Source organism: Rhinolophus sinicus, chromosome 17 (genome assembly GCF_057876585.1).
Source record: "Rhinolophus sinicus isolate RSI-liver-muscle chromosome 17, RSI-T2T, whole genome shotgun sequence".
Lineage (NCBI taxonomy): Eukaryota > Metazoa > Chordata > Mammalia > Chiroptera > Rhinolophidae > Rhinolophus > Rhinolophus sinicus.
In genome coordinates, this window is record NC_142517.1 from 134,826,064 (window position 1) to 134,848,096 (window position 22,033).

Genomic DNA, 22,033 nt, shown 5'->3' on the forward strand with positions numbered 1-22,033 from the left:
TAATAAGAATCTCAAGGATATCCTAACATGTAGTACCGTGTTTCCCTCAAAATAAGACCTAACAGGACCATCACCTTTAATGCGTCTTTTGGAGCAAAAAATAATATAAGACCCAGTATTATATTATAATCTATATCTATATCTATAGATATATATCTATATCTATCTATAGATATAGATATAGATATATGTATATATATATATATATATATACACACATATAGTCTTATATTGTCTTATACATATTGTGTTATATTATATTGTATTATATGTATACATATATATGTATGTATGTATATATGCATATATATGTACATATGTGTGTATATATATATAAATATATATATAAATATACATATATGTATGTATATTTATATATATATATACACACACATATATAGTTTTATATTAAGATAAGACCGGGTCTTTTAATTTTAGCTCCAAAAGATGCATTAGAGCTGCTAGGTCTTATTTTTGGGGAAACATAGTAACTTCATTATTTTCAAAGCATATTATATGATATGTACATGACAATGGAGTAGTTATGATTTTAGATGGGAATTACAATGCTATCAGATGTACTAATATAAAATATTTCCACTTAAAATTAACCTCATTCTCAATAACAAATTATTTTGAGCATTAGGCAAACTGTTCAAATAAAAAATAAATAAATAACTTTTTGAGTCAAACATATAAGGCTTGTAAAACTGGCTTCATTCAATCATTCTAAGGCAGAGTCAGAGTATCTACAAGCACTGAGCTGTGTCACATGGTGCACATTCAACACACGATCATGATCATTACTATTGCTAAATTTTGTGACTTAAACATTGATATAGTAAATTTAGAACAAATGCCATTTATCATGTTAAATTAATTGTTAAATTTAATTTGTGTTAATGTATTCTTTATTAAGATACTGGGAATTGTATTTGCAACATTATATTCTTTATATATTTTCACATATAAGGAAAATTACAAATGATTTGAACATACGATACTCAAATATTTACCCAATGCTGATGGCATGCAAGTTCCTCCATTTTGACAGTAGTTGCTACAATGGTTGACTTCACATCTTTCTCCAGAATAACTAGGCCAACAGTGACACCTCAAATCACGCTTCTCATTTAAAATGCACCTTCCTCCATTTTCACAAGTCAATTTGCATGAATCATCTGGTTATAAAAAGAAATGTATGAATAAGCATGCCATTTAGTGCATGGTAGAATTAAAATAATTTAAATACATAGAATTACAATAATTTAAATAAAAAATAAATACTAGGATTTACTTTTTTAAATAAAATTCCAAAAATAAATACTCAATAGAAAAGAAGAACGCAATTATTTGAAAATAGATAAATAAATTTCAACTATTGTTGAATGGTGAATACAGATGTTGAATTAACTTTTATTCTTCAGGCTTACAACATTATTAGTGATTTCTTATAGTTGTTAAAACAGGAAACAATTAAACCAACTGAAACTTTCCAAAAATAAAATATTTTCCAATTAATATGTATTTTTTATTATATGAGCAATCATGACTTATTTTTATGAGTATTTGATATTAAACCAAACTGAAATATATAAGATATATACATATGTATATATTACCGTATTTCCCTGACAATAAGAACGGGTCTTAGACCATATTTCCCCAAAAATAAGACCAGGTCTTATATTGATTTTTGTTCCAAAAGATGCATTAGGTAATATTTTCTGGGGATTTCTTACTTTTCATGTACAGCAATGTATATTTATTCAAATACAGTCATGCCATCTTCTGGAACACTGCCATGCGATATTAAATGTGTCCGTCTGGCTGACAATCTTAACTGGGGCTTATTTTCGGGGAAACATGGTATATTTATATATTTTATATATATATATATTATATTGTGTTATATTGTTATATATATGTATATGTATATATATGTGTGTGTATATATGTGTGTGTGTGTGTGTGTGTGTGTGTGTGTGTGTGCATATACTATAAATTGAAAGCAGGGAGACTACTAGGACTCTGTTTAAATTACCCAGACTAGATAAGATGATGGCCTAAAATAGAGTAGTGTGGAATGGATATATGTGGATATATTCTTAAGGTAACTGGAAGGTAAAAATTACATTGGTGCTATATAAAAAGGGCAAGAAAAAAAGGATAATTCTTCATTTTTTGACAAAAGGGCAATAGGAACGGAAGGCATGATTTAGCTTTGGACACTAAATTTGCACCTATGTAAATGTAAGTGCGGATCTCCAGCAAAGAGTCAGATATAAAGGTCAGATTCTCAAGAAAGATCTAGAGTGGACATATGCTTACTTAATTTATAATTCACCAAAACATTTATAACACATTCAGCATGAAATATCCTAATTGGGGTTGTGAATGTGAACAGTGAAGATAAATATTTAAGTCATTATGATCACAGGATTATTATGGGGGGGGGGTGTATTTTCACCTGTAGACATTCGATGTAAACTGCATATATGTTCAAAATCTCTACATGTTAACACGTGCACATTTCTATAATGTGCCTCATTAGGCACCGGGAGTTTAAAAATATAACACTGCCTGATGAAATGGACGTGGAGTCACATATTTTTCAGAACCTAACTGTAATAGATTTATAATGAAAAAGAAGGCTGCTTTTGTCAATAACTAAATCACCCCCAGAAGCCAAGTTACAGCAATTATAATCAACTACAGTAAAGAGCAGGTGAATATTTCCCCAAGAATAAGTAACATTAGAATTTCAAATTTCTTACATAAAGATTAAAAATCTTCAGTGTGCTCACCTGACTATTTAACAATAGCAGCTAGAGAAAGGCATGTAATTATAAAGAGCTGAAAAACTTGGCTATATCAAATGTTAATGTAAGGAAAAAATTACCTACACCAATCAATAATTCTAACATCCATTTATATTCCTAACTGAGGTAGTCCATGCTGTTATTACCAATGCTCATATGCACAGAGGCCAACGTGAAATTTTTTTTTTAACATTGATTATTTGAAATATAACATTTTCTTTTAAATTACAAAATTAACTTTAAGAAGGTTTCTATAATCATGCCTTTCAAGCAGGGTTGAAATGGTAAAATTGAAGTCTCTACAATAGTTGTACATCTTGGATAAATCTGTATTTAGACAAACATGCTTCCTCATTTCAAACAGAAAACTATACAGCTTTGTTTAATTTTCTTTCCTACTTCATGACAGATTTGTTTTTGAGTGCTTTGTGTCTGCTTTTTGCAAGGCATTGTGCTAGGCACTTAATGTATGTTATTTCTCATATTTCCAATGACTCTGGAGATAGGTGTTGTGGGAGATATTGTATGTAGAATGTGGAATGCCTAGGTTCACCTTCGGGTACTATCATTATTAAGTAGGGGTAGACATAGAATTGAGACTCTCCATACTTCAATGTAAAAATAGGGGTAATAACAACATAGTACCACTGGGATTTTGCTCAATATATACTGATAACAAAAGATGAATACAAGTCACGTTTGACTTCTGCAATTACAAGAGGTACTCAAAGTGGTTACCATCAGTGTCCAGACACTTCTGATTATGGCGAACTACTGCTTGAGCAATGTTGACCAAAGTGCCCACTTGTATACATTTTTGGCACCCATGGTGTTGTGTGTGTGTGTGTGTGTGTGTGTGTGTGTGTGTGTGTGTATAACTTACAATATGTTTTGCTCATAAGCCTTCAACATATCTATTGTTATCACTACTAGTAGTGTTCATTGGTAATCAAATTTTACAGTAGAAACATAGACTGAGGGAGGTCAGGGACAAACAAGTTTGTTTTGTGATAGATCTTGGCCTAATCTAGAGCACCCCCTAAGCCTTACCCCAGGCCCTGTTCTGCCTGTGTATTTGCTAAATTTGGCTTATTGGATAAACAATTTTTAGTGATCAAAGAGGAAAAAAAAAGAGGGTTATGAGAAGAGACAGTGATGTCTAGTTATAAAGGAAAACAATAAGAATTACTTGCAACTTGATTATAATAATAATGATAATAATAATAAAACTATAATAACATCTGAGCCAATGTAAAAATCACATTGGTAGCATCAGTAGTGTACTTATGTGCAGAATCCTAATCACTCTCCCAGAGGTCTCTCCCATCCAAACAACGGGATAAGTAGACATGACACACAGGAGGTACCTGTGAGAGCACTGGTTATGGGTATGCGTGGAACTGGTGGAAGTGTTGCACACCTTCTACAAGAAAAGATTTGCTAACATTTTTAAGAATCTGTTTCTGAGAGGTTAAGTGGCCATACATAGTTTAGCTACATGACCATGTCAGAGCAGTGAGTGAAAAATGTACCCGATAAAGTTTAAAAATGTTCATTTCATTATCTTAATCTATCATCACAATTGAGATTGCAGCTACTCTGGTTGAGAAGATAATCAGTAAAGAAAAAGCATACATCATAGTGCCAGTGACAGCATCCTTTTCAATAACTGTCCCTAACGTGCTCATTCAAAATACCAATCATGATTCACATTTAACTTTGTGTTAAGACCTTCCCAACTTTGCTACCCACAACAGCACTTCATACTTCCTACACACTAACTGAAATGAATGACTCATTATTATCTTTGCATGCCATGGTTTAATGACTTTTCAAGGAAATTTCTTCTGTTGGAATGTTCTGCTCCCTCATTCCCACTTATCCTAAATCCAATGTATTTTTGTAGGTCTTGTTCTAAAGTCATCTTCTACAGAAAATTATAATCAATTCTCTAATTGGATAACCATCTGAATCCTCATAATAGTTTTAACTGTGTCTCTTCTGTGGCTCGTATCACTATCCGCGTAAATATCTTATTGATGTTTATGTCATTCATCATTTCATCTTTGAAAACTCTTCTGTTCTGCATATCCAGTGCTAAAGGAATCTAGCTATCTTAAAAGATTTACTATAGTTTTAGACACTTCGATTTTAGACTTGGAAAAATCCAAAGTCTTCAGTTGGCATATACCCCCAGCAGAGAACATAAGAGATGATATGTGGCTGAAGATGCTGACTGAGGGCAAAAATAGTGTTCATGTTAGGCATTCATTCTAACAGCAAAATACAGTGGGTGAGAAACCCTGCTATGTAAAGATCCTAAGTGTGTATCTCATTGGACAATGTTTGCTTTGATCCTCAAGGGATTTTGGAGCATGTGTTTTTTTCTGCGACATAAAATTTAGCGTTGATTTTCTTTTTTCTTAATAGCTATTTTATTCTCTGTTATAACTAATATTTTAAATATGAGGGAGCTTATTGTCAGTTTACTTGGATATACAAGAGGCATCTCTTATTTCTCTTTCCCATCATACTATTTCTGTTTTTATTTTTTGCAGTTTCAATTTTTTAAATGTTCCAACATCTAGCTTCTAAAATAAACTCTATGAGTGAAGAAATCTTGTTGATTTTGTTGCTAAATTAGTCCTTGCTTTATAAATTAGTGTTATGCTTTGCTCATAAGCCCTTAAAATATTTATCATTAGTAGTAGTGCTAGTATTTATTGTTAATCCAATTTTACACAGAGGAAACAAGACAGCTTGTAAATTAACCCTCAGTTTCTAAATTAGTATTGGCACATAGGAGTTGTTCAATATAAACTTGTTGAATGAGTAAATTGATTTTGGGGTTGGGTTTAAACTAAAAGAATGGCATATTCAAAAATATCATTATATTCAGTGATACAAAAGCTATATAAGTATTTTTTGATTTGGTGTGTGACTTTAAAGTTCTTAATCTACTCTTAAATACACTGTAAGTGCTCAATGCAGCTTTGAGAATAAATATAGAATGAATTAATAGTCATCATCAGAGAGAATAGTTTATGCAGGCATGTAAGAAGCAACGATATTAAGGCAACTAAATTGATGACTGATTAGCTAATTCTGCTCAGTGTCAAGTTGTGAAAATTTATCATACAGATGAATCCATTATTTACAGAATAATGAAGTTTACCTACCTAACAGGCTGTCATCATTGCAGGTGCCATTAATCAAATATTTTCCTTCTGGGCACACACAAGTGGCCCCAGAAGGATTCAGCAAACAGAGGAATTCACATGCTATGTCCAAGCATGGATTGGGTACTGGTTAAAACAAAACAAAAGAAAATAAAGAAATGCATAACTGCAAATACAATAGCTTTCAAAAACCTAAAATTCAATTCAATAAAGTGAAATGATGAATTAGCAACGCTGAAATCACTTGGAATATCTCATTTCAATATTACCATTCTTCATTTTAGGTGCAGAGAAATTACTACCCAAGAGCCATCATTACTCGGAAATTTACCCTAATTTATACTTCCAATAGGGAGAATAAATTAGTCAAACACACACTGTCATTCTTCCTTGTGACTAATTTTTTTTTTATTAGTTTCGGGTGTACAAGACAATATAATAGTTAGACATTTACACCCCTCACAATATGTTTAACTACCCTCCCCAATCTACTACCCCTTTGACATTGTCTATAGCTGTTACAATTCCATTGACTCTATTTCCTATGCTGTGCTACACATTATATATATATATATATATATATATATATATATATATATATATACTGTATATATATATAGTTTATACATACAGTATATATTATATACTGTATATATATATATACTGTATATACACTATATATATATGTATATATATATATATATATATATATATATATATATATATATATATATACAGTGACTAATTGTTTTCTGACAAAGGAGTTGGTCTGAGACACCAAAGTGTAGTTTGGGGCTGTGTGTAAAAGTAAAGCCACCCAAAGTCTTCAGGGATCTAATCCTTGTTTTAGATGACTGTTTAGAACTATTTTAACAGACAGAAACAGCCTCGCCTGTATTCATGAAGGCTTAAAATCCAAATGTATTTTTCTGTTGAAAATACAAATAAACAAAATACAGGACTTTTTTTCTTTATTTTTTCCCCTAAAAAACATGTTTATCATGGCTTCCCTGCCATCACGTAAGATTGTGTGCATCAATAAATGTGTGCCACGTGTATTTTGTCCAAATTTCTATCCAATCAGCGTCCGTTGCAGTCACAGCTGCTCTGTGGCTCTCCTTAGAGAATCTGTCATTAGAATAAAACAGAAATGGCGAGTAGGTAGTAAAATGATGACTATAAAAATGGCTTTCATTCTGTTAGAACAACTACTCAAACAACTGTTACATTCTGGGCAGAGTTTTATTTATTTATTTTTTAAGAGAGTGGCAATATTTGACTATTAATATGAATCAAATTGAACTAGAGGATGAGAGGGAGTGTCCTGATATTAACCTTGGAACCATATATGTCAGATGATTGGTAAAGAGTGGCAAAACTTTGGATAGCATTACAGGAACCTTGTAGGGGGCTATCTGTTGTTTTCATATGTTTCTAACATTAATTTGGATAAATACCAATTGTTACCTTTCCAGATCACTGTACCAAATGAGATTATATCCCTTTCTGTTTGCCACGAAGAATAATTATGAATAAATCTTAAATAGTTTCTTTTTTTTCATTTATTTATTTTTTTAATTTATTGGGGTGACAATTGTTAGTAAAATTACATAGCTTTCAGGTGTACAGTTCTGTAATACATCATCTATAAATCCCATTGTGTGTTCACCACCCAGAGTCAGTTCTCCTTCCATCACCATATATTTGATCCCCCTTACCCTCATCTCCCACCCCCCAGCCCCCTTACCCTCTGGTAACCACTAAACTATTGTCTGTGTCTATGAGTTTTTGTTTCTCATTTGTTTGTCTTGTTCTTTTGTTGTTTTTGGTTTATATATCACATATCAATGAAAGAATAAACTTATACATAAGGACAGATCGTGAGAATTTCAGCCACATTTTTTAGTTTGTTCCTCAATATTTTTGACAGTTGTGTTTGAAATATATCTTTCAAGATAATTACATCACTTACTTACCAATTCCCTTCTATGAAGTAAAGTAACAGTAAAAATCATACCCAATCAGAGAAAATACAACCCTCAGGGACAGTTCTTCTCAGATACTTTTAAGGATGAATTTGTTACTTGGTTATCAGTAACAAAAAGTCAAAATGGCTAATGATAAACTTCCTTACTTGTTTATAGACTACCAAGGTTTTATTAAGAATTTCAGAAAAAGAGAATACCAGATTTATTTTTTAAATAGCAAAGTCAATTCTAATCCAAGAAACACATCTAAATTCTGAAATTTTCATATTTTTTCTGACAGAAATGGAAGTTTTGCTTTACTTATATGTTGACTTTGGTAATTTAAAAAGTCTGGTGACATAAAAATTAAAGTTACTTAAGTTACTGGGATTAAGACATTGAAATAGTTAAGATAGTTAAAAATACTTTCTTTTGAGAATCATAAGGAAGAAAATTCACCAACATAGATAACTATACAAAATATTATACTTACAGTCTAGTTGTTTATAGCGATGAGATATCAAAACACCTTTTGTTTTATCAACATTTAAAGCTAGGTACTCTACTGAACCATGGCCAAATTTTTGTACCCGAAATACACCAGATTTAGGTCCTGCTCCATATATATAATCTTCAAAGACATCAATCCTATGTGGATGTAACAAGCCTACAATTTTTAAAAGGTGGAGTTATATAATAAGTTGCAGTGTAAATACTCAGACTTAAGAAAACTAAGTTTAGCTAAGATCATATAGAAAATCTTAATTAAAAACTTCTTTAAAAAAAAACTTTCAGAATTAGAACAGTTTTAAGATTACCTGTAAAGTTATTAGAATTAATTCCTTCGCAGTAAGAATATGTCAGATATTAAACGTGTCATTCAGAACATAAAAAATTTTTCACCATGACTTTAATCACTTTCACCACGAGAAAGCATCTGTTATATGCAGAGTAATCTACTCTGCTGTACAGTTTGCTGACAAAAGAAAAGCCTACAGACCAACCTTGTCATTTGCACAAAAACAAACAGTTCACAAAGTTCAGTTCTCAAATTGTGTTCTGGATCAAATTAATGATCTAATTAGATTTCCTGAATGACAAGTTTATCAAGTGATCATGAGTTGATTTTAAAGAGTAGAATCCAAACAAATATTTGATACTACTATTATATGTTTTAGAAATGGGGAAAAACACAAAACAAACAAACAAACAAAAAATCTGGCAAATATGACTAGTTTGGCTAAAAATAACAGAGGCCATTATTTTTCACATTTTAGGGCATAACTATTATTTTAAGAGATTTTACAAAAATAATAATTAATCTAACTGTTGGTACTGAAACTTAAAGTAAGAAAAATAACATTAATATTTTAATTATATACAGGTTGTAAAACACAAAATGTCTTTTAAACTTATAGATTTTTCTTCAATGTTTCTTAAAATAGTACAATATATACTTAAGCTGAAACAGGTTAACTTTATTGCAATCAGTTCCAGAAATGTGGAATTTTTCCCCATCCAGGTCACCATACAAAAAACACACACTTTAGGCAAAGGCACAATAAAGGTTCAATTTAATGATTTTTCTTTCAATGTCTCCGCTTTTGTTAAAAACAAACAAACAAACAAACCAAGGCGCAAAACTATATTCTTTAAATATAATATGTAAATATAAAAACTTCGAGTACATATTGTGAACATGTTGTGGTAAATAAGAGAAGGGGGTGTGGTTGGAAAAGGAAAGAAAAACAGAAGAAAACACATTGCATTCAGCGGAAAGAACTGAGACTGCCAGGCAAGGAAAAGGCAAGGGATGGAAGGTGGCCAGAAAGTGAGAGAGTGAACTATAGGAGGTAGGCACAGAGGTAGAGAAAAAAAAGGGGTGTCACAAAAGAATATGAGTAGATTCTATGGTCACTGGTGGTAGAGGTAAGTTGTCATTTTTACACACTGCTTTTGACTTGGATGAAAGTGTCCTTATGAGTTTCCTATAGTAATAATACTTGCTATTATAATGTTTCACTATATACAATAACCCCTTTAGTTGTTATCACTGCATTTGAAATAAAAGTTGGTCTTTACAGGTGCTAATCTTGACTACTTGAAGTGTTCTGCTCAGAATGGAATGTCCAAGAAAGCGAAAGAATGAATAGCTTCTGAATCTGGGCAGTGATGGACCATGTTTGTCCTAGACTCAAGAAGATTTTCTGGCCTGGACTTTTTGTTATTCTAGTAGGAATGAAAATTGTAATCAACAGCAAGAGCTACAAGTTGAAAGGAGAAAGAATTTGAGGAAATCCAGAATGTAAAGCTTTCATACTTAATTTACATACCATTATTTAATACACTCACAATAATAATTAAAAGCAATAACGAAAGTTCTTCACAGACCTTGTTTGCTGCTGACAGAAATTACTGAATCAGAGCCATCATACAAAACACTGCCAATAAGGGAGAGCTCAAGGTCAGCCCAATATATTCGTTCACTAAAATGATCCACAGCCAGACCTGCAAAATCAACACACACAAATAACAGAAATACATTTGATATTATTTAAGATTAAGTTTTTGCTTCTTAATATAAATTATGATTGATATTTTTCTTCAAGCATCACAGAAATTACATAATCTATATCACTGTACTGTACAAAATTAGAAAAAAAAATGAAACAACTCAATCCTTATCTGAAATACATGAGTATAGATTACACAGAGTTTATTTAACAAGGTTTAGCAAAAATCCGACTTCACATAGGAAAAGCTATATTAAATACCCTTCCTTTCCACACTTACTGATTTCTTGATTATGGCTACTTTCTAAAAGACTTTTGCTTGGTATTTCAGTTTTTATCTTTATAGTATATACAAAATTAATTTGTTGGTTAAATAGCTTTTCCAACCTTTATTTAAAATAACTCAGTATAATTCGTTATATTTTGAATCTCTTCATGAGGTTCATTTCTCAGTTAACCATAACTTCATGGGCTTAATCATAAGATATTTTCACCCATTTGGAGTTGGTCTACAGTGTTGTGAGACACCTGTGTGCATGCTGAAGTTTAAATTGACTAAATGTTGATGTTTATAATAGAGATGAATGAATGGTAAATTCGTTTAGGTTCTACTTGTGCTTAAATTTTTTTTCTAATTTTTTACTTAATCATAAATTTGTTCTGAGATGGCTTATCTTCATTTTTATCATCAGTATCTATTAGCAAATAATGAAGGGCTAAAATAATACATGGTAAAAAATAATGCTTTTCTATTTATTCAGTTTTTAATTTTTTGATTTTATAAAGTTGATTGGAGTCCAGCCAGTATCTTCTTACAAAAATATCATCAACACATAGAATATCTTAAGTAATATTCCTTCAGTATAGAAAAATAAGATCTACAACACACGGACTGTATAATAAATCCTCACTGCTGTAGATATTTAATTTTTGAGACATAGCTTGCCTTTAGATATGACATATACATACTTCGACAGTACAATGCAAGTAAAATACCTTTGGTATCTGAATGCTAAAGAGTTTTTCCAGTCAGAACATTCAATAAACAACTGAGGTATACCTCAATGGCAAGGCGACTGAATGATAGGTATATTTGAGTTTGTGCTAATTGTACTTCTGTGTAGATGGACCAAGATTTAACAATCATGAAAAAAAAAACCACATGGTGCACATCATTTGGAAATAATTATTTAATTAAGTAGGTGGATCTAGCTCAAATTTAATCAAACTAAATGAAAATATTGCTCTTCAAGTGTGATATAAGAATGTAGTATGCCCAATCACCCTCTGATTAAAACAATTCGTCCATGGTTTACTAGTTTGTGCTTGGTGATTAATTTGCGATTTGGAGTAATGTTAGGAGTTATGTTTTTGCTTCTTCATGTATAATTATAGATAACATGAACCACAAAATGACCCAGTTTCCTGCTGCTGCCATTATATTTCAAAACAGTTGTCTAACAGTGCAGTGGTCAGGCATCTACACCATCAATGAAGTGGTCTCCCTAATAAGACAAGTGCTGAAGCTAAATAATATTGAATGTCAGGGAGGTGGAGTACAGCATAGGAAATAGAGTCAATGGAATTGTAACAGCTCTATACAATGTCAGAGGGGTAGTAGATTGGGGAGGGAGGTTATCACATTGTGACAGTATAAATGTCTATTACATTGTTTTGTACACCTGAAACTAATTAAAAAACAAAACCAAAACCAAAAAAAAAAAACCAAAACAAAACAAACAAAAAAAACCAGTTGTATAACAAGGGTTAAAAACACCTTTCTTTCTCTTCCACCTATGTAACACAATAAAGTAGACTACAACAACACTGTGCCCAACAAAATTGATCTTTTTATTTGAACATATTAAATTTTGTTATTGTATAAAAGAAGAAAACAATGGTGTATAATCCAACCTAATTACTTATATTGTTTCTTCAGATTCAGCAGCAGTGGAAAGTTCTCAAAAGTCAAATATATTTCATTATTAATCTAGGTTTGTCTAAGATATACCCATCTTTATCAGCTCTGGCCACATACTATACTATTAAATTACATCTAGATAAAAATTACATAACAAAGCATTTAGATGGGTGGGGTTTATATTCCAAAAAATGTATAAAACGATGCTTTTGATTTTCCTTAATTCCTTTAATAAAAGAGATAGTCTTGTAAATTAATAAGTTAATAACAGAATCAACTAACTTTCTTGTTATAGAGATGAGAATAAAGTTTACATGTGAAAAAAGGTTCATATCTAGTTTTAAAATATCACATTGTTTTTGTCTTAAATAAAGAACAATAAAACTTAAAAAAAATCAATTCCAAGAAAGTCATTCTTATCTGAACTGGATTCAGATATGATGAATATTTGGAAACAAGTCAGTTTAAGTACAGAAAATTTAAAATAAAATGCCATAGTTGTTCTAATAAAGCAGTACTGGAATCACAGTTTGAAGAGCTTATAAAAGATAAAGACACAGGCTCACTAAGTTTTAGGAATGCATGATAATGACCCTAATCATGTAGTCATTTTCTTAACAACCCCTATGATACCAAAAGTACTGTTACATTTTAGGAATTTCTAAATTTCACTTTTTTGAACTCTGAAATTTTCCAAGATCCTCCCACTAGTTCCCTTACATTTAACACTCAACAATGATCTAAATATATATACATACATATAAATATATACACACACACACACACACATATATATATATATATATACCTATTATGAGAAATAACTATATCACCAGTGTAATATTTAACAGAGAAGACTTTGAGAGAGCAATGAATTAAAATTATTTCATTTTCAGAAATAGAGAGAAAGATTATATACATTCTGTTAAAAGAAAGCCAGGCATACCAGCAAGTATGCAGTACTATATTCTTGATTTAAGAGGTGATAAGAGAGGTCCAAAAAAACTAAAGATATTTATCATCATATCAAATTTGTTTCAAAAATTGTTAACAATATTTTTCAAGCTAAGTTGCCTACTTAGAATATTAGATTGTAAATTACATTATTTTTCCATATATATACACCCATATATGCATATATATACACACATTTATTATACACATTATGCACATTTATTTATGAATGTTAGTAAAATAAATGCATCAAGAAAATGCAAAATAGTCCTTAAGTTTTCAACCATTTTATTAGGTTGGTGAGAAAGTATTTGTGTTTTTTGCAATTATTTTTAACCTTTTAAACGGTGATTACTTTTGCACCACCCTAATATTTAATTAGAGATCTTTTATTGGCCAAAGACAAATAATTTGTTGAATGAATCAAATAATGACTCGTCCAGGGCCAGTCATTAATCTCTCAGTTATTGCCACAATTTTGGGAGAGCTAAAGGTAACAATGTAAATAAGTTTCTAGATATTAAATAATATGGTACTTAAAACAAACTCATGCAATCCTACTACATAGCCTCCTACTGGAGGGACACCTGGGAAGTGTCCTTATCTGACAAAGCCTTCATTAACCCAACATATGTTCATAAGGCACCTTTCTGGTCAAGTACATTGCCAACTACTAGGCATGGAACCTGGAACAAAACAGATCGCATTCCTGCTGTCATGGAGGATGCAACTCAACCACCTCACAACTGATCGACTCAGAAGACAGATCGTGCTTCCTGTGTTTAATACAGTGCTTAATGAAAATCAAGTGTGTCTTTTGTTAAAAGAGGCCTTAAAACCATGCTACACGTATGTGTGTTACAAATTGTAGGCATTCATCTCTTCATTCAACACATAATTATTCTGAAGCACTCTAATTACAGGTAAGGTAAATAAATATTATTGATACCTTTTACAGATAAGAAAATCGATGCTCTAAAGTTTATGCAGGTTCCTCAATTTTAACTCGAGCCTACATACATGGAAGGCTTATGCTCTTTCTACCACCCGATATTTCCTCTACGTACTATATTATACCCAACAGGCACTGTACTATGCACAACAGATTATACCTTCTTTCTTCTGAAACACTTTCTTCAGCTATGATGACACTGAATTCTGTTGCTGGGCTCCTATTGCTCATATACATTTGTAGTCTTCACTTTTGATCTTTACTCTTACTCTTCTACATATAAGCATCTCACAAAATTGTACCCTAAGAAGGTTTGTTAATAAAATCCAACTTTAAAGAGAATAAGTTCGTTTCTGATATCTTACAGCTAATAAGTGTTCTCCTACAATTATAAACCTGATGTATCTAACTCAAAAGAACACCTTTATAAACACACTGGACCATGATGAATTAACTGCCAAACTTTCAAATGTCTACCCATCCTTCAAGTACTATTTGAAGAGACAGAGACACCTTTCACATTTTTTTTTTTGTACTAGAGATGATCTTTCTTGACTCTGAATTCCATAATATTATAAGGTATGTAACAATTCTCACATTTTGCCAAAACTACAATTACTTCTGTCATGCATCAATTTTTTTGTTTTTTCTTCTTAAGTGAAAACCCCATGAAAAAACAGGCTGTGATGTGTCAGTCATTAAATTACCCAGACTGTTGAGCAGAATGGCTAGCACGTGGAAGATATTCAATACCTGCACCTTCAATTAGCCCGCTGTAGGAGACACTGCGGTACCAAGCCCAAATTTCCTTTACCAGGCAGGAGTACCCATCCCCCGGTTGCTGCTTTAGTAGCTAAGGACTCGCACTTACCCTCCTTCTCCATAGTTGTGCTCAACTGACTGCAGCACCTTTGCTTGGGAAGTTAGAGTCCAAACACCAACCAATGACTGATGGGGAATATAAAAATTTGATCCCCTTGTCTGTCATGGAATTGATGGTCCAAAGCACACCCCACTGTGGCTCAAGCCAAGACTAGACTTTACCTGAGGCACAGTTTTTCTAGGATCTTTCCCTTTCTCCATTTTTTACAGTTTTTTTCCTGAACTATACTCTCTTCATAAATAACCTTTGCAAGAATCTCTGCCTCAGGCTCCCTTCAAAGCTCCCTCCTGTAGGCAATACTACATATAAACTGCTGCTGAGTCATTCCTTAAAATGAACATGTTACATGTACTATGCTTATGAAGATGTGAACATCAGAGAAATGTTTTTAATTGGGCACATTTTCTGTAAGTCTAAAATTAGTTTAAAATAAAAAGTTAAGAAAAAGAAGTTCAAAGTTGTTTAGAGAATAAAAATAGTGTTTGGACAGATAATGTCACTGTCCTTCTCAATACCCTCCAATGGCTCCCTTTAAAGCTAGACTAGAATCCAGTGCTTATCAGAGTGTTCCATGGCCTCGGTGACCTGCCCTTGCCACCTTGCCACCCTTATCTCTACCACTGTCCCGCTTTGCTCATACGCTTTCTAAACATACTAACATTCTTGCTATTTTTGACACTTGCTTAACTCATTCCTAAATCAGAACTTGCTATTTTCTCTGCTTGGAAAGCTCTTTCCTCACATATTCACATGACTTGTTATCACTTTTTATTCAGTTAGCTTTTCAAATATCACCCATCCAGAAATGTATTCTCTGATAATCATAATAAAATGGTACCCCCGATAACTTCTCATCCTTTAGAATGTTTTTTCTACATAGCACTTATAACCATCTGACATGATAGAGAAAAAAAAAAAAAAAGAAGAAAAAAAAAGAAAAAAGAAAAAAAAATTATATATATATATATATATATATATATATATATATATATATATATACTACAGGAAGGTAAGTTTCATGAGAGTTGGACATTTTTACAAGGGTCAGAACTTATTTCTTCAGCCCCTGGAGCAATTTTAGGCACCAGGTAGATGTTGAATTAGTATTTGTTAAATCACTCCATGGAGACACACACACATAAATGAACTAAATCTCAGATAATGCTCCTTCCCATAAAGAGTAAAAACAATCTAGTTGGGGAAAAAATCATAAGGCACATTAAAACTTAATAAGAACATAAGTGCCAAATATAAATTTTCAATTACAAAAGATATTACAAAGCATAATTGTTAAATAGTATGTGCTATAGAAAATGAATTCTATCCTGTTGCTGAGGATGTAGTAGGCTAGGGTAGGTGGCACAGAATTCCTGAGACTCCAGTAGTTTGAAGGAGGACGTGCTAAAGTTAGACCTTAAAAGATGGGTAAGTTACAGGAAGATATACAGAAGTTGGAAGGGCATTCTAGACATAAGGTTGGGAGAAAAATGGATTGGGAAAGGAACCGAGAAGCAGGAAAATAGTCTGAGCTCCTAAGCAGTCCTGGGGGTATGAAGAGTTTGGAGTGGTAGTTTAGATGACATGGCTGGGAGGGAGATCAAAGACAGACGAAAAAGAACTGAGAATGAAAAGTCAAAAGATCATCAAACTTGTAGTTCACAAAAAATTATTTATGTGTCCCAACTCTTTGTCCATCTAGTTTATCATCTTCTAATAATATTACTATCTATCCCAACATCATTAATATATATCTGTAAAAGTATCCTAATACATTGCTATAAACTCACATTTTCATGCATGTGAAATTCTACTTAATGGCCTTAAAATTTCGGCAATTTTCAAGTAATATTTCCATAATATCTCTGGCAGTGTGATAAAGACATGACTTTCAAGTTGGAAAAATACAACATGAAATGTTAATGAGTTTCATAAAGTTATGCTATAAATTATTTTATCTGCTTGTAAAAATTGTTATATTGCCAACAAAACTACAAAGACTTGTAGGACTAATATGCTTAGCATGACACTACACATTTTAGATTGCGTCAGAAAGACATCATACCTGTGGGTCTCTGTAAATTCTTTTGTACTAAAATCCTTCTCAAAGTACCATCCATGGCTGCTTCTTCTATGTGGGAGTGGTCCCCAACGACAGTCCAATACATCATCCTGAAGAGATAGGTCAAGTTGATTAGCCTGGTGATGGTGCTGCTACAACCCAACTCTGCTCCAAAACAGTGTCTCTTCAGACCATGTACATCAGAATCACCCCAGATCCTTGAAAAGGCAGATTTCTGGACCCAATTCTAAACTTTCCTGAATGGAAACTTTCAATATGGCACCCCAGAAACCAACATTTTAAACAGTCTTACCTATGCACTAAAATTTGAGAGGCATTGTTTAATAGGATGCATTATAGCTTATTATTTGATATCTGAAGTTCAATTTTGAAAATTTCATTAACATTTTAGAAGTAAAGTATTTCTAATAGTTGAAATTATCCTCTTGCTGGGACAGAACATTCATTTTATTATGGACACTACACCCATATGCTTTATTTCCTTTTTTGATAGAAAAAATAACTGTTTTCTTAGATATATGATTCTCTATTTACTAGGTTGGTGCACAGTAATTGTGGCTTAGAAGGTTAAAAATAATTGCAAAAACCAGAATTACTTTCGCACCAACCTAATAGAAGATACCACACCGCATAATTCTAGTAAGTAAATAACATTTGCCTCTTTTTGATTCAGGATCCAAGGGTCTACTTTATGGGTGATTAGGAGTTTTTTTAAACATTTTTCTATTTCCTTTTCAGTTATTGCTTATAAATGAAAAAAGGTAAGAGAGTAAAGAGAAAAATAAAATCAAAATAAAGGAAATAGTTGTGTTCAATTGTTTAAATCTGTTTTTTTGCATAATATACCTTCATCCTTTATTATCAGAAATAGCTAAAAACACTAATACTCTACACTTAATATATTTAATATTATGTTTAAATGTTTACAGAAATTCAATATTAGATTCAACATAGTGGTTATGTGTTCATCACATCAATTTTATTATTATGCAATATACACATAAAACACACACAAACACACACACAATGTATAATGTAGCAAACTGTCAGAAATTATATATATAATATAATATATATCCCACTGTTTGGTATATTATACATACCCCACTGTTTATATATTATATCCCATTGTTTGGTTATATATATCCCCCCGTTTGGTGTAAAAATATCATGGACATAACTTTTGCACAGGAGAAGAAGAGGATTTTCAGAAGTCTTATAAATCGATTATGTGTTGACCACTCATTACAGAAATGAAACTGCAGAGCACAAATGTAACAATCTCTAAAAATGGATACTCATACCAAAAAATATAAACAACCAAGCCATTAACTTACCCTCTTTTAGGATTTACAGCAATAGCATAGGGTTCTCCAGCCATATTTGTTAAGAGTCTGGTGCAGTTGGGGCCATTCAGCTGCCCTACGTTGATAGAGTACCTTAGACTGGTCCAGTGAGTAGTATAGTAACTGAACCAGTGCATTCTAGAATGATCAGTCCAATAAATATTTCCTGCAACCCAGTCAACTGCAATATCCCTGGGCCTTTTAAATTCAGGACACTAAAAGAAAACAAAACAACAAACCACAGTGTTTTCAAAAGCAAATTGGTCGAGTTTCTTGTATCTATACATTGGTGTGTGGAATGATATTATTAACATTGTCAGGTGTTAATTGTTACACAGATTTGAAAAAAAAAAGTGATATATTTTTGTAATATTTATAGATGTATAATTTCACAAATTTTAAGTATACACCTCAATGCAGTTTTTCTAATATCATTGACCCTGTTGAACCACCATTCTGATAGAATATTTCTAGAATTATGTAAGGTTCACCTGTGACCTCTCCCAGTCAGTTCTCCTCTAAGAGTAACCATAATTCTACTAATGCCATAGATTAAACCAATCCATTTAAACAGAAACACGTTCTTCTACAGCTGATTTCTTTCATTCAACATCATGTCTGTGAAATTCATCTATAGTGTTGTGAATGACAGTTATTAATTCTTTTTATTAATGGATAGGATTTTACTTTATCAATAGACCACAATGTGTTTACCATTTTACTAATGATGTCCATTTACCTTGTTTACATTTTTAGGCCATTATAACTAAAGTCATGAATATTCTTATACATGTCTTTTGGTGGACACAAACACTCATTTCTGAGTATTCAACAAGGAATAGAATTGGTGAGTCTTAGGTATACATATGTTCAGCTTGAATAGATATTGTTATAATTTTTTCAAAGACTTTGTATCAATACACACTCTTTTCAGCAATTTAAGGAAATTCCTGTTTCTCTGCATCCTTAACTCTATAAGCTGATTTCAAAATTGAAAAAAAAAAAAAAAAAAGGGATACATTAGTACAAACAGACACACTTAGAGAGATACCTCGTTTAAGCATATTTTTAGGAAAATTAGAATCTCTGTCATTTGTATTAAATCTGCTAGCTTGGATTTTCTGCTTCATGTTGTATTACTGAATTATTGTGATTGAAAGGTACGAGAGGTCATTGGGTATAGACAGCAAGGAAAATAAGGTATGCTATGTGTCCTTCAATTAACTTGATCACTTTCAGTTGGAACTAATGTAGTAATTAATTTAACATGGTCAGGTTTATTGTGCATTATCAGAAGTGAGAAAAAAAAATTCAGGGAAATTATATCAAGAATGGAAACAACCATTTGAAGTTGATTATAACTAGACATGTAGGCAATGTGTAAAAACATCATTAGGACCTCACAACCAGTGAAAATATGGGTTTTTGACACATGATAGTTTCTCATTTGGTTTACTAGTGAACACGTTTTATTAAGAAGTGGATTTAGATCAAAAGAGAAGAAACTGAACTTCTCTAAAAGAACATGATATGCCAAGCAACAGGAATTGCAAGTCACTATCTGCTGTATGATTACTGGGCTCTTACGAAAGGAAAATATGGCTTGAACTAAACCCAGAACCCAAGAAATTTCTAATGACTTTATTATTAGTCTTTTTACATATTGGTTTAAAAACTAAAATTACAAAATTTTACACTACCCCATTTCTGAACTCTAACAAAAAATATTATCCATCTACCCAGTAATATCTCTTAACTAACTGAAGTTAAATAAAAAGCACTCTGCGATACAATGTGCTCTAGAAATGCCATATAAATAATATTTATAGATGGATGAATATAAAGATGTATCTTAGCCAAACCACAAAATTATTTTCACATATTCCAGTATCATTTAAATTAAGTATATATTTTTTTCTAATTTGGAGGCACTTAAAAGTAAATATATCAACAAACTGCATGAGCATGCCAGTGTAAGTCACACATTTATAAACATGAGAGACAATGGGAAAAAAAATAACCATTATAAGCTGCTTAGAGTCTGTTGGAGCATATTTATCATTTTCTAACACCAACAGAGCAAACCTTTAGCATGCAAAAAAACAAAACAAAACAAAAAGACATCTGTTGTCTAGCATGAGCATAGAAAATTATCTATTTTCTCTTTATCAGATAATATACCCACTGTTTTCTACCATAACGGCATCCTTTCTAAAATAGGACATATATTTCATGCAAAGTTACACTTTTTAAATTTAGGATTTTCATTTTGTTTTACTCATGATGAAAAAAAAAGAAAAAGAGAAAAAAAGAAAGAAAAGAAAAGAAAAGAAAAGAAAACAAAAGAAGAAAGAAAAGAAAAGGTTGGATATCTTCCAATTCTCTACCACTAACCCTGGACTGCTGACAGTTAAGAACCCAAATTCCTAATGTTCATAGAACATTCAGAAGTTTCATATAGTGACACTTTTTCAGGTAAGCAGGCTCACAAAGATTCTACTAATGGTGAATTATAGAAGAATAAATCAAATTTAAGTCACATTATTTGGGTAATAAATACTGCTTAGAGAAAGGGAAAAATGTTACTTTTCAAGGCTAAACGCAAGAGATACTAGTGAGTTACAGAGTCATTTAAATATATACATTTATTCTGATTCCTTGATGAAGGAATTCCAAATGTCATTCCAGTATCAACTAAAGTAGTTATGGGGTAAAGGATGGTTGCCTAATAAATTCAACCTAAAGTCATGAATCATCAGTGACAAGATGATTCACACAGAGTAATGGCAGCAGGGTGAAGCTGTTATCAAGTGTTCGTCCTCAGTGACTCATAACAACTGAATGCTCAATGATTTTCAACACTAAAGGAGCAGACCTGAACAGAAGAAGAACAACAACAAGACAGCAATGGGATGGTCCTATTGTCAAGGAAAGTATGGCCAACTTAGGAAATCACCCTTTATAGTGAGGTCCATAGCCATGAAATAATCCTGCTTACTTGCTCACAGTTTGAACAGTATTGTGAATAGCATAAGCCATAAAAAGGGACTCATCTTAATATTGGCTGGAGTGTGGAAGGCAGGAACTCCTTTTGGGTCTTGATCTAATGACAGAAAATTTATAGAGAGGTTCAATACCAATCAGGTAAATACACAAAGTGAGAAAACACTAGAAAAGTAAACTGAAATTCTGGGAGTGAATGGAGTCTGACATGGGAAAACAAAAGGGGAGGCTAAGTCATTTGTCTCCAAAGAGGCTGAAAACAAAACAAACACATTAAATTAAAAGGAAGAAGAAAATACAAAACTCTCATTTGCCCCTTCGGGTAGCTCATTAGACAGACATGCCAATGAACTAGAGGAGCTAATGTAATACAGAATGTATAAGAGACTGCAGAGGTATATGGTTACCCTGAC

At 32.1% G+C, this 22,033-nt stretch overlaps 1 protein-coding gene across 4 annotated transcripts in view; it reads right to left on the reverse strand.

Moving 5' to 3' along the window:
- The window catches only part of LRP1B (LDL receptor related protein 1B), a 1,805,568-nt gene that overhangs the window by 74,059 nt on the left and 1,709,476 nt on the right, over positions 1-22,033 (reverse strand). For 3 of the 4 annotated variants that reach the window (XM_074335779.2, XM_074335774.2, XM_074335783.2), the window contains exons 78-83: positions 18,609-18,832; positions 17,254-17,360; positions 10,360-10,476; positions 8,462-8,635; positions 6,002-6,127; positions 1,017-1,181 (exon numbers count right to left, since the gene is read on the reverse strand). In XM_074335779.2, the coding sequence (XP_074191880.2) occupies positions 1,017-1,181; positions 6,002-6,127; positions 8,462-8,635; positions 10,360-10,476; positions 17,254-17,360; positions 18,609-18,832 (913 nt within the window). Of the gene's footprint in view, positions 1-1,016; positions 1,182-6,001; positions 6,128-8,461; positions 8,636-10,359; positions 10,477-17,253; positions 17,361-18,608; positions 18,833-22,033 lie in introns of those variants that run through there. The other variant, XR_012497488.2, reaches the window with a different exon arrangement.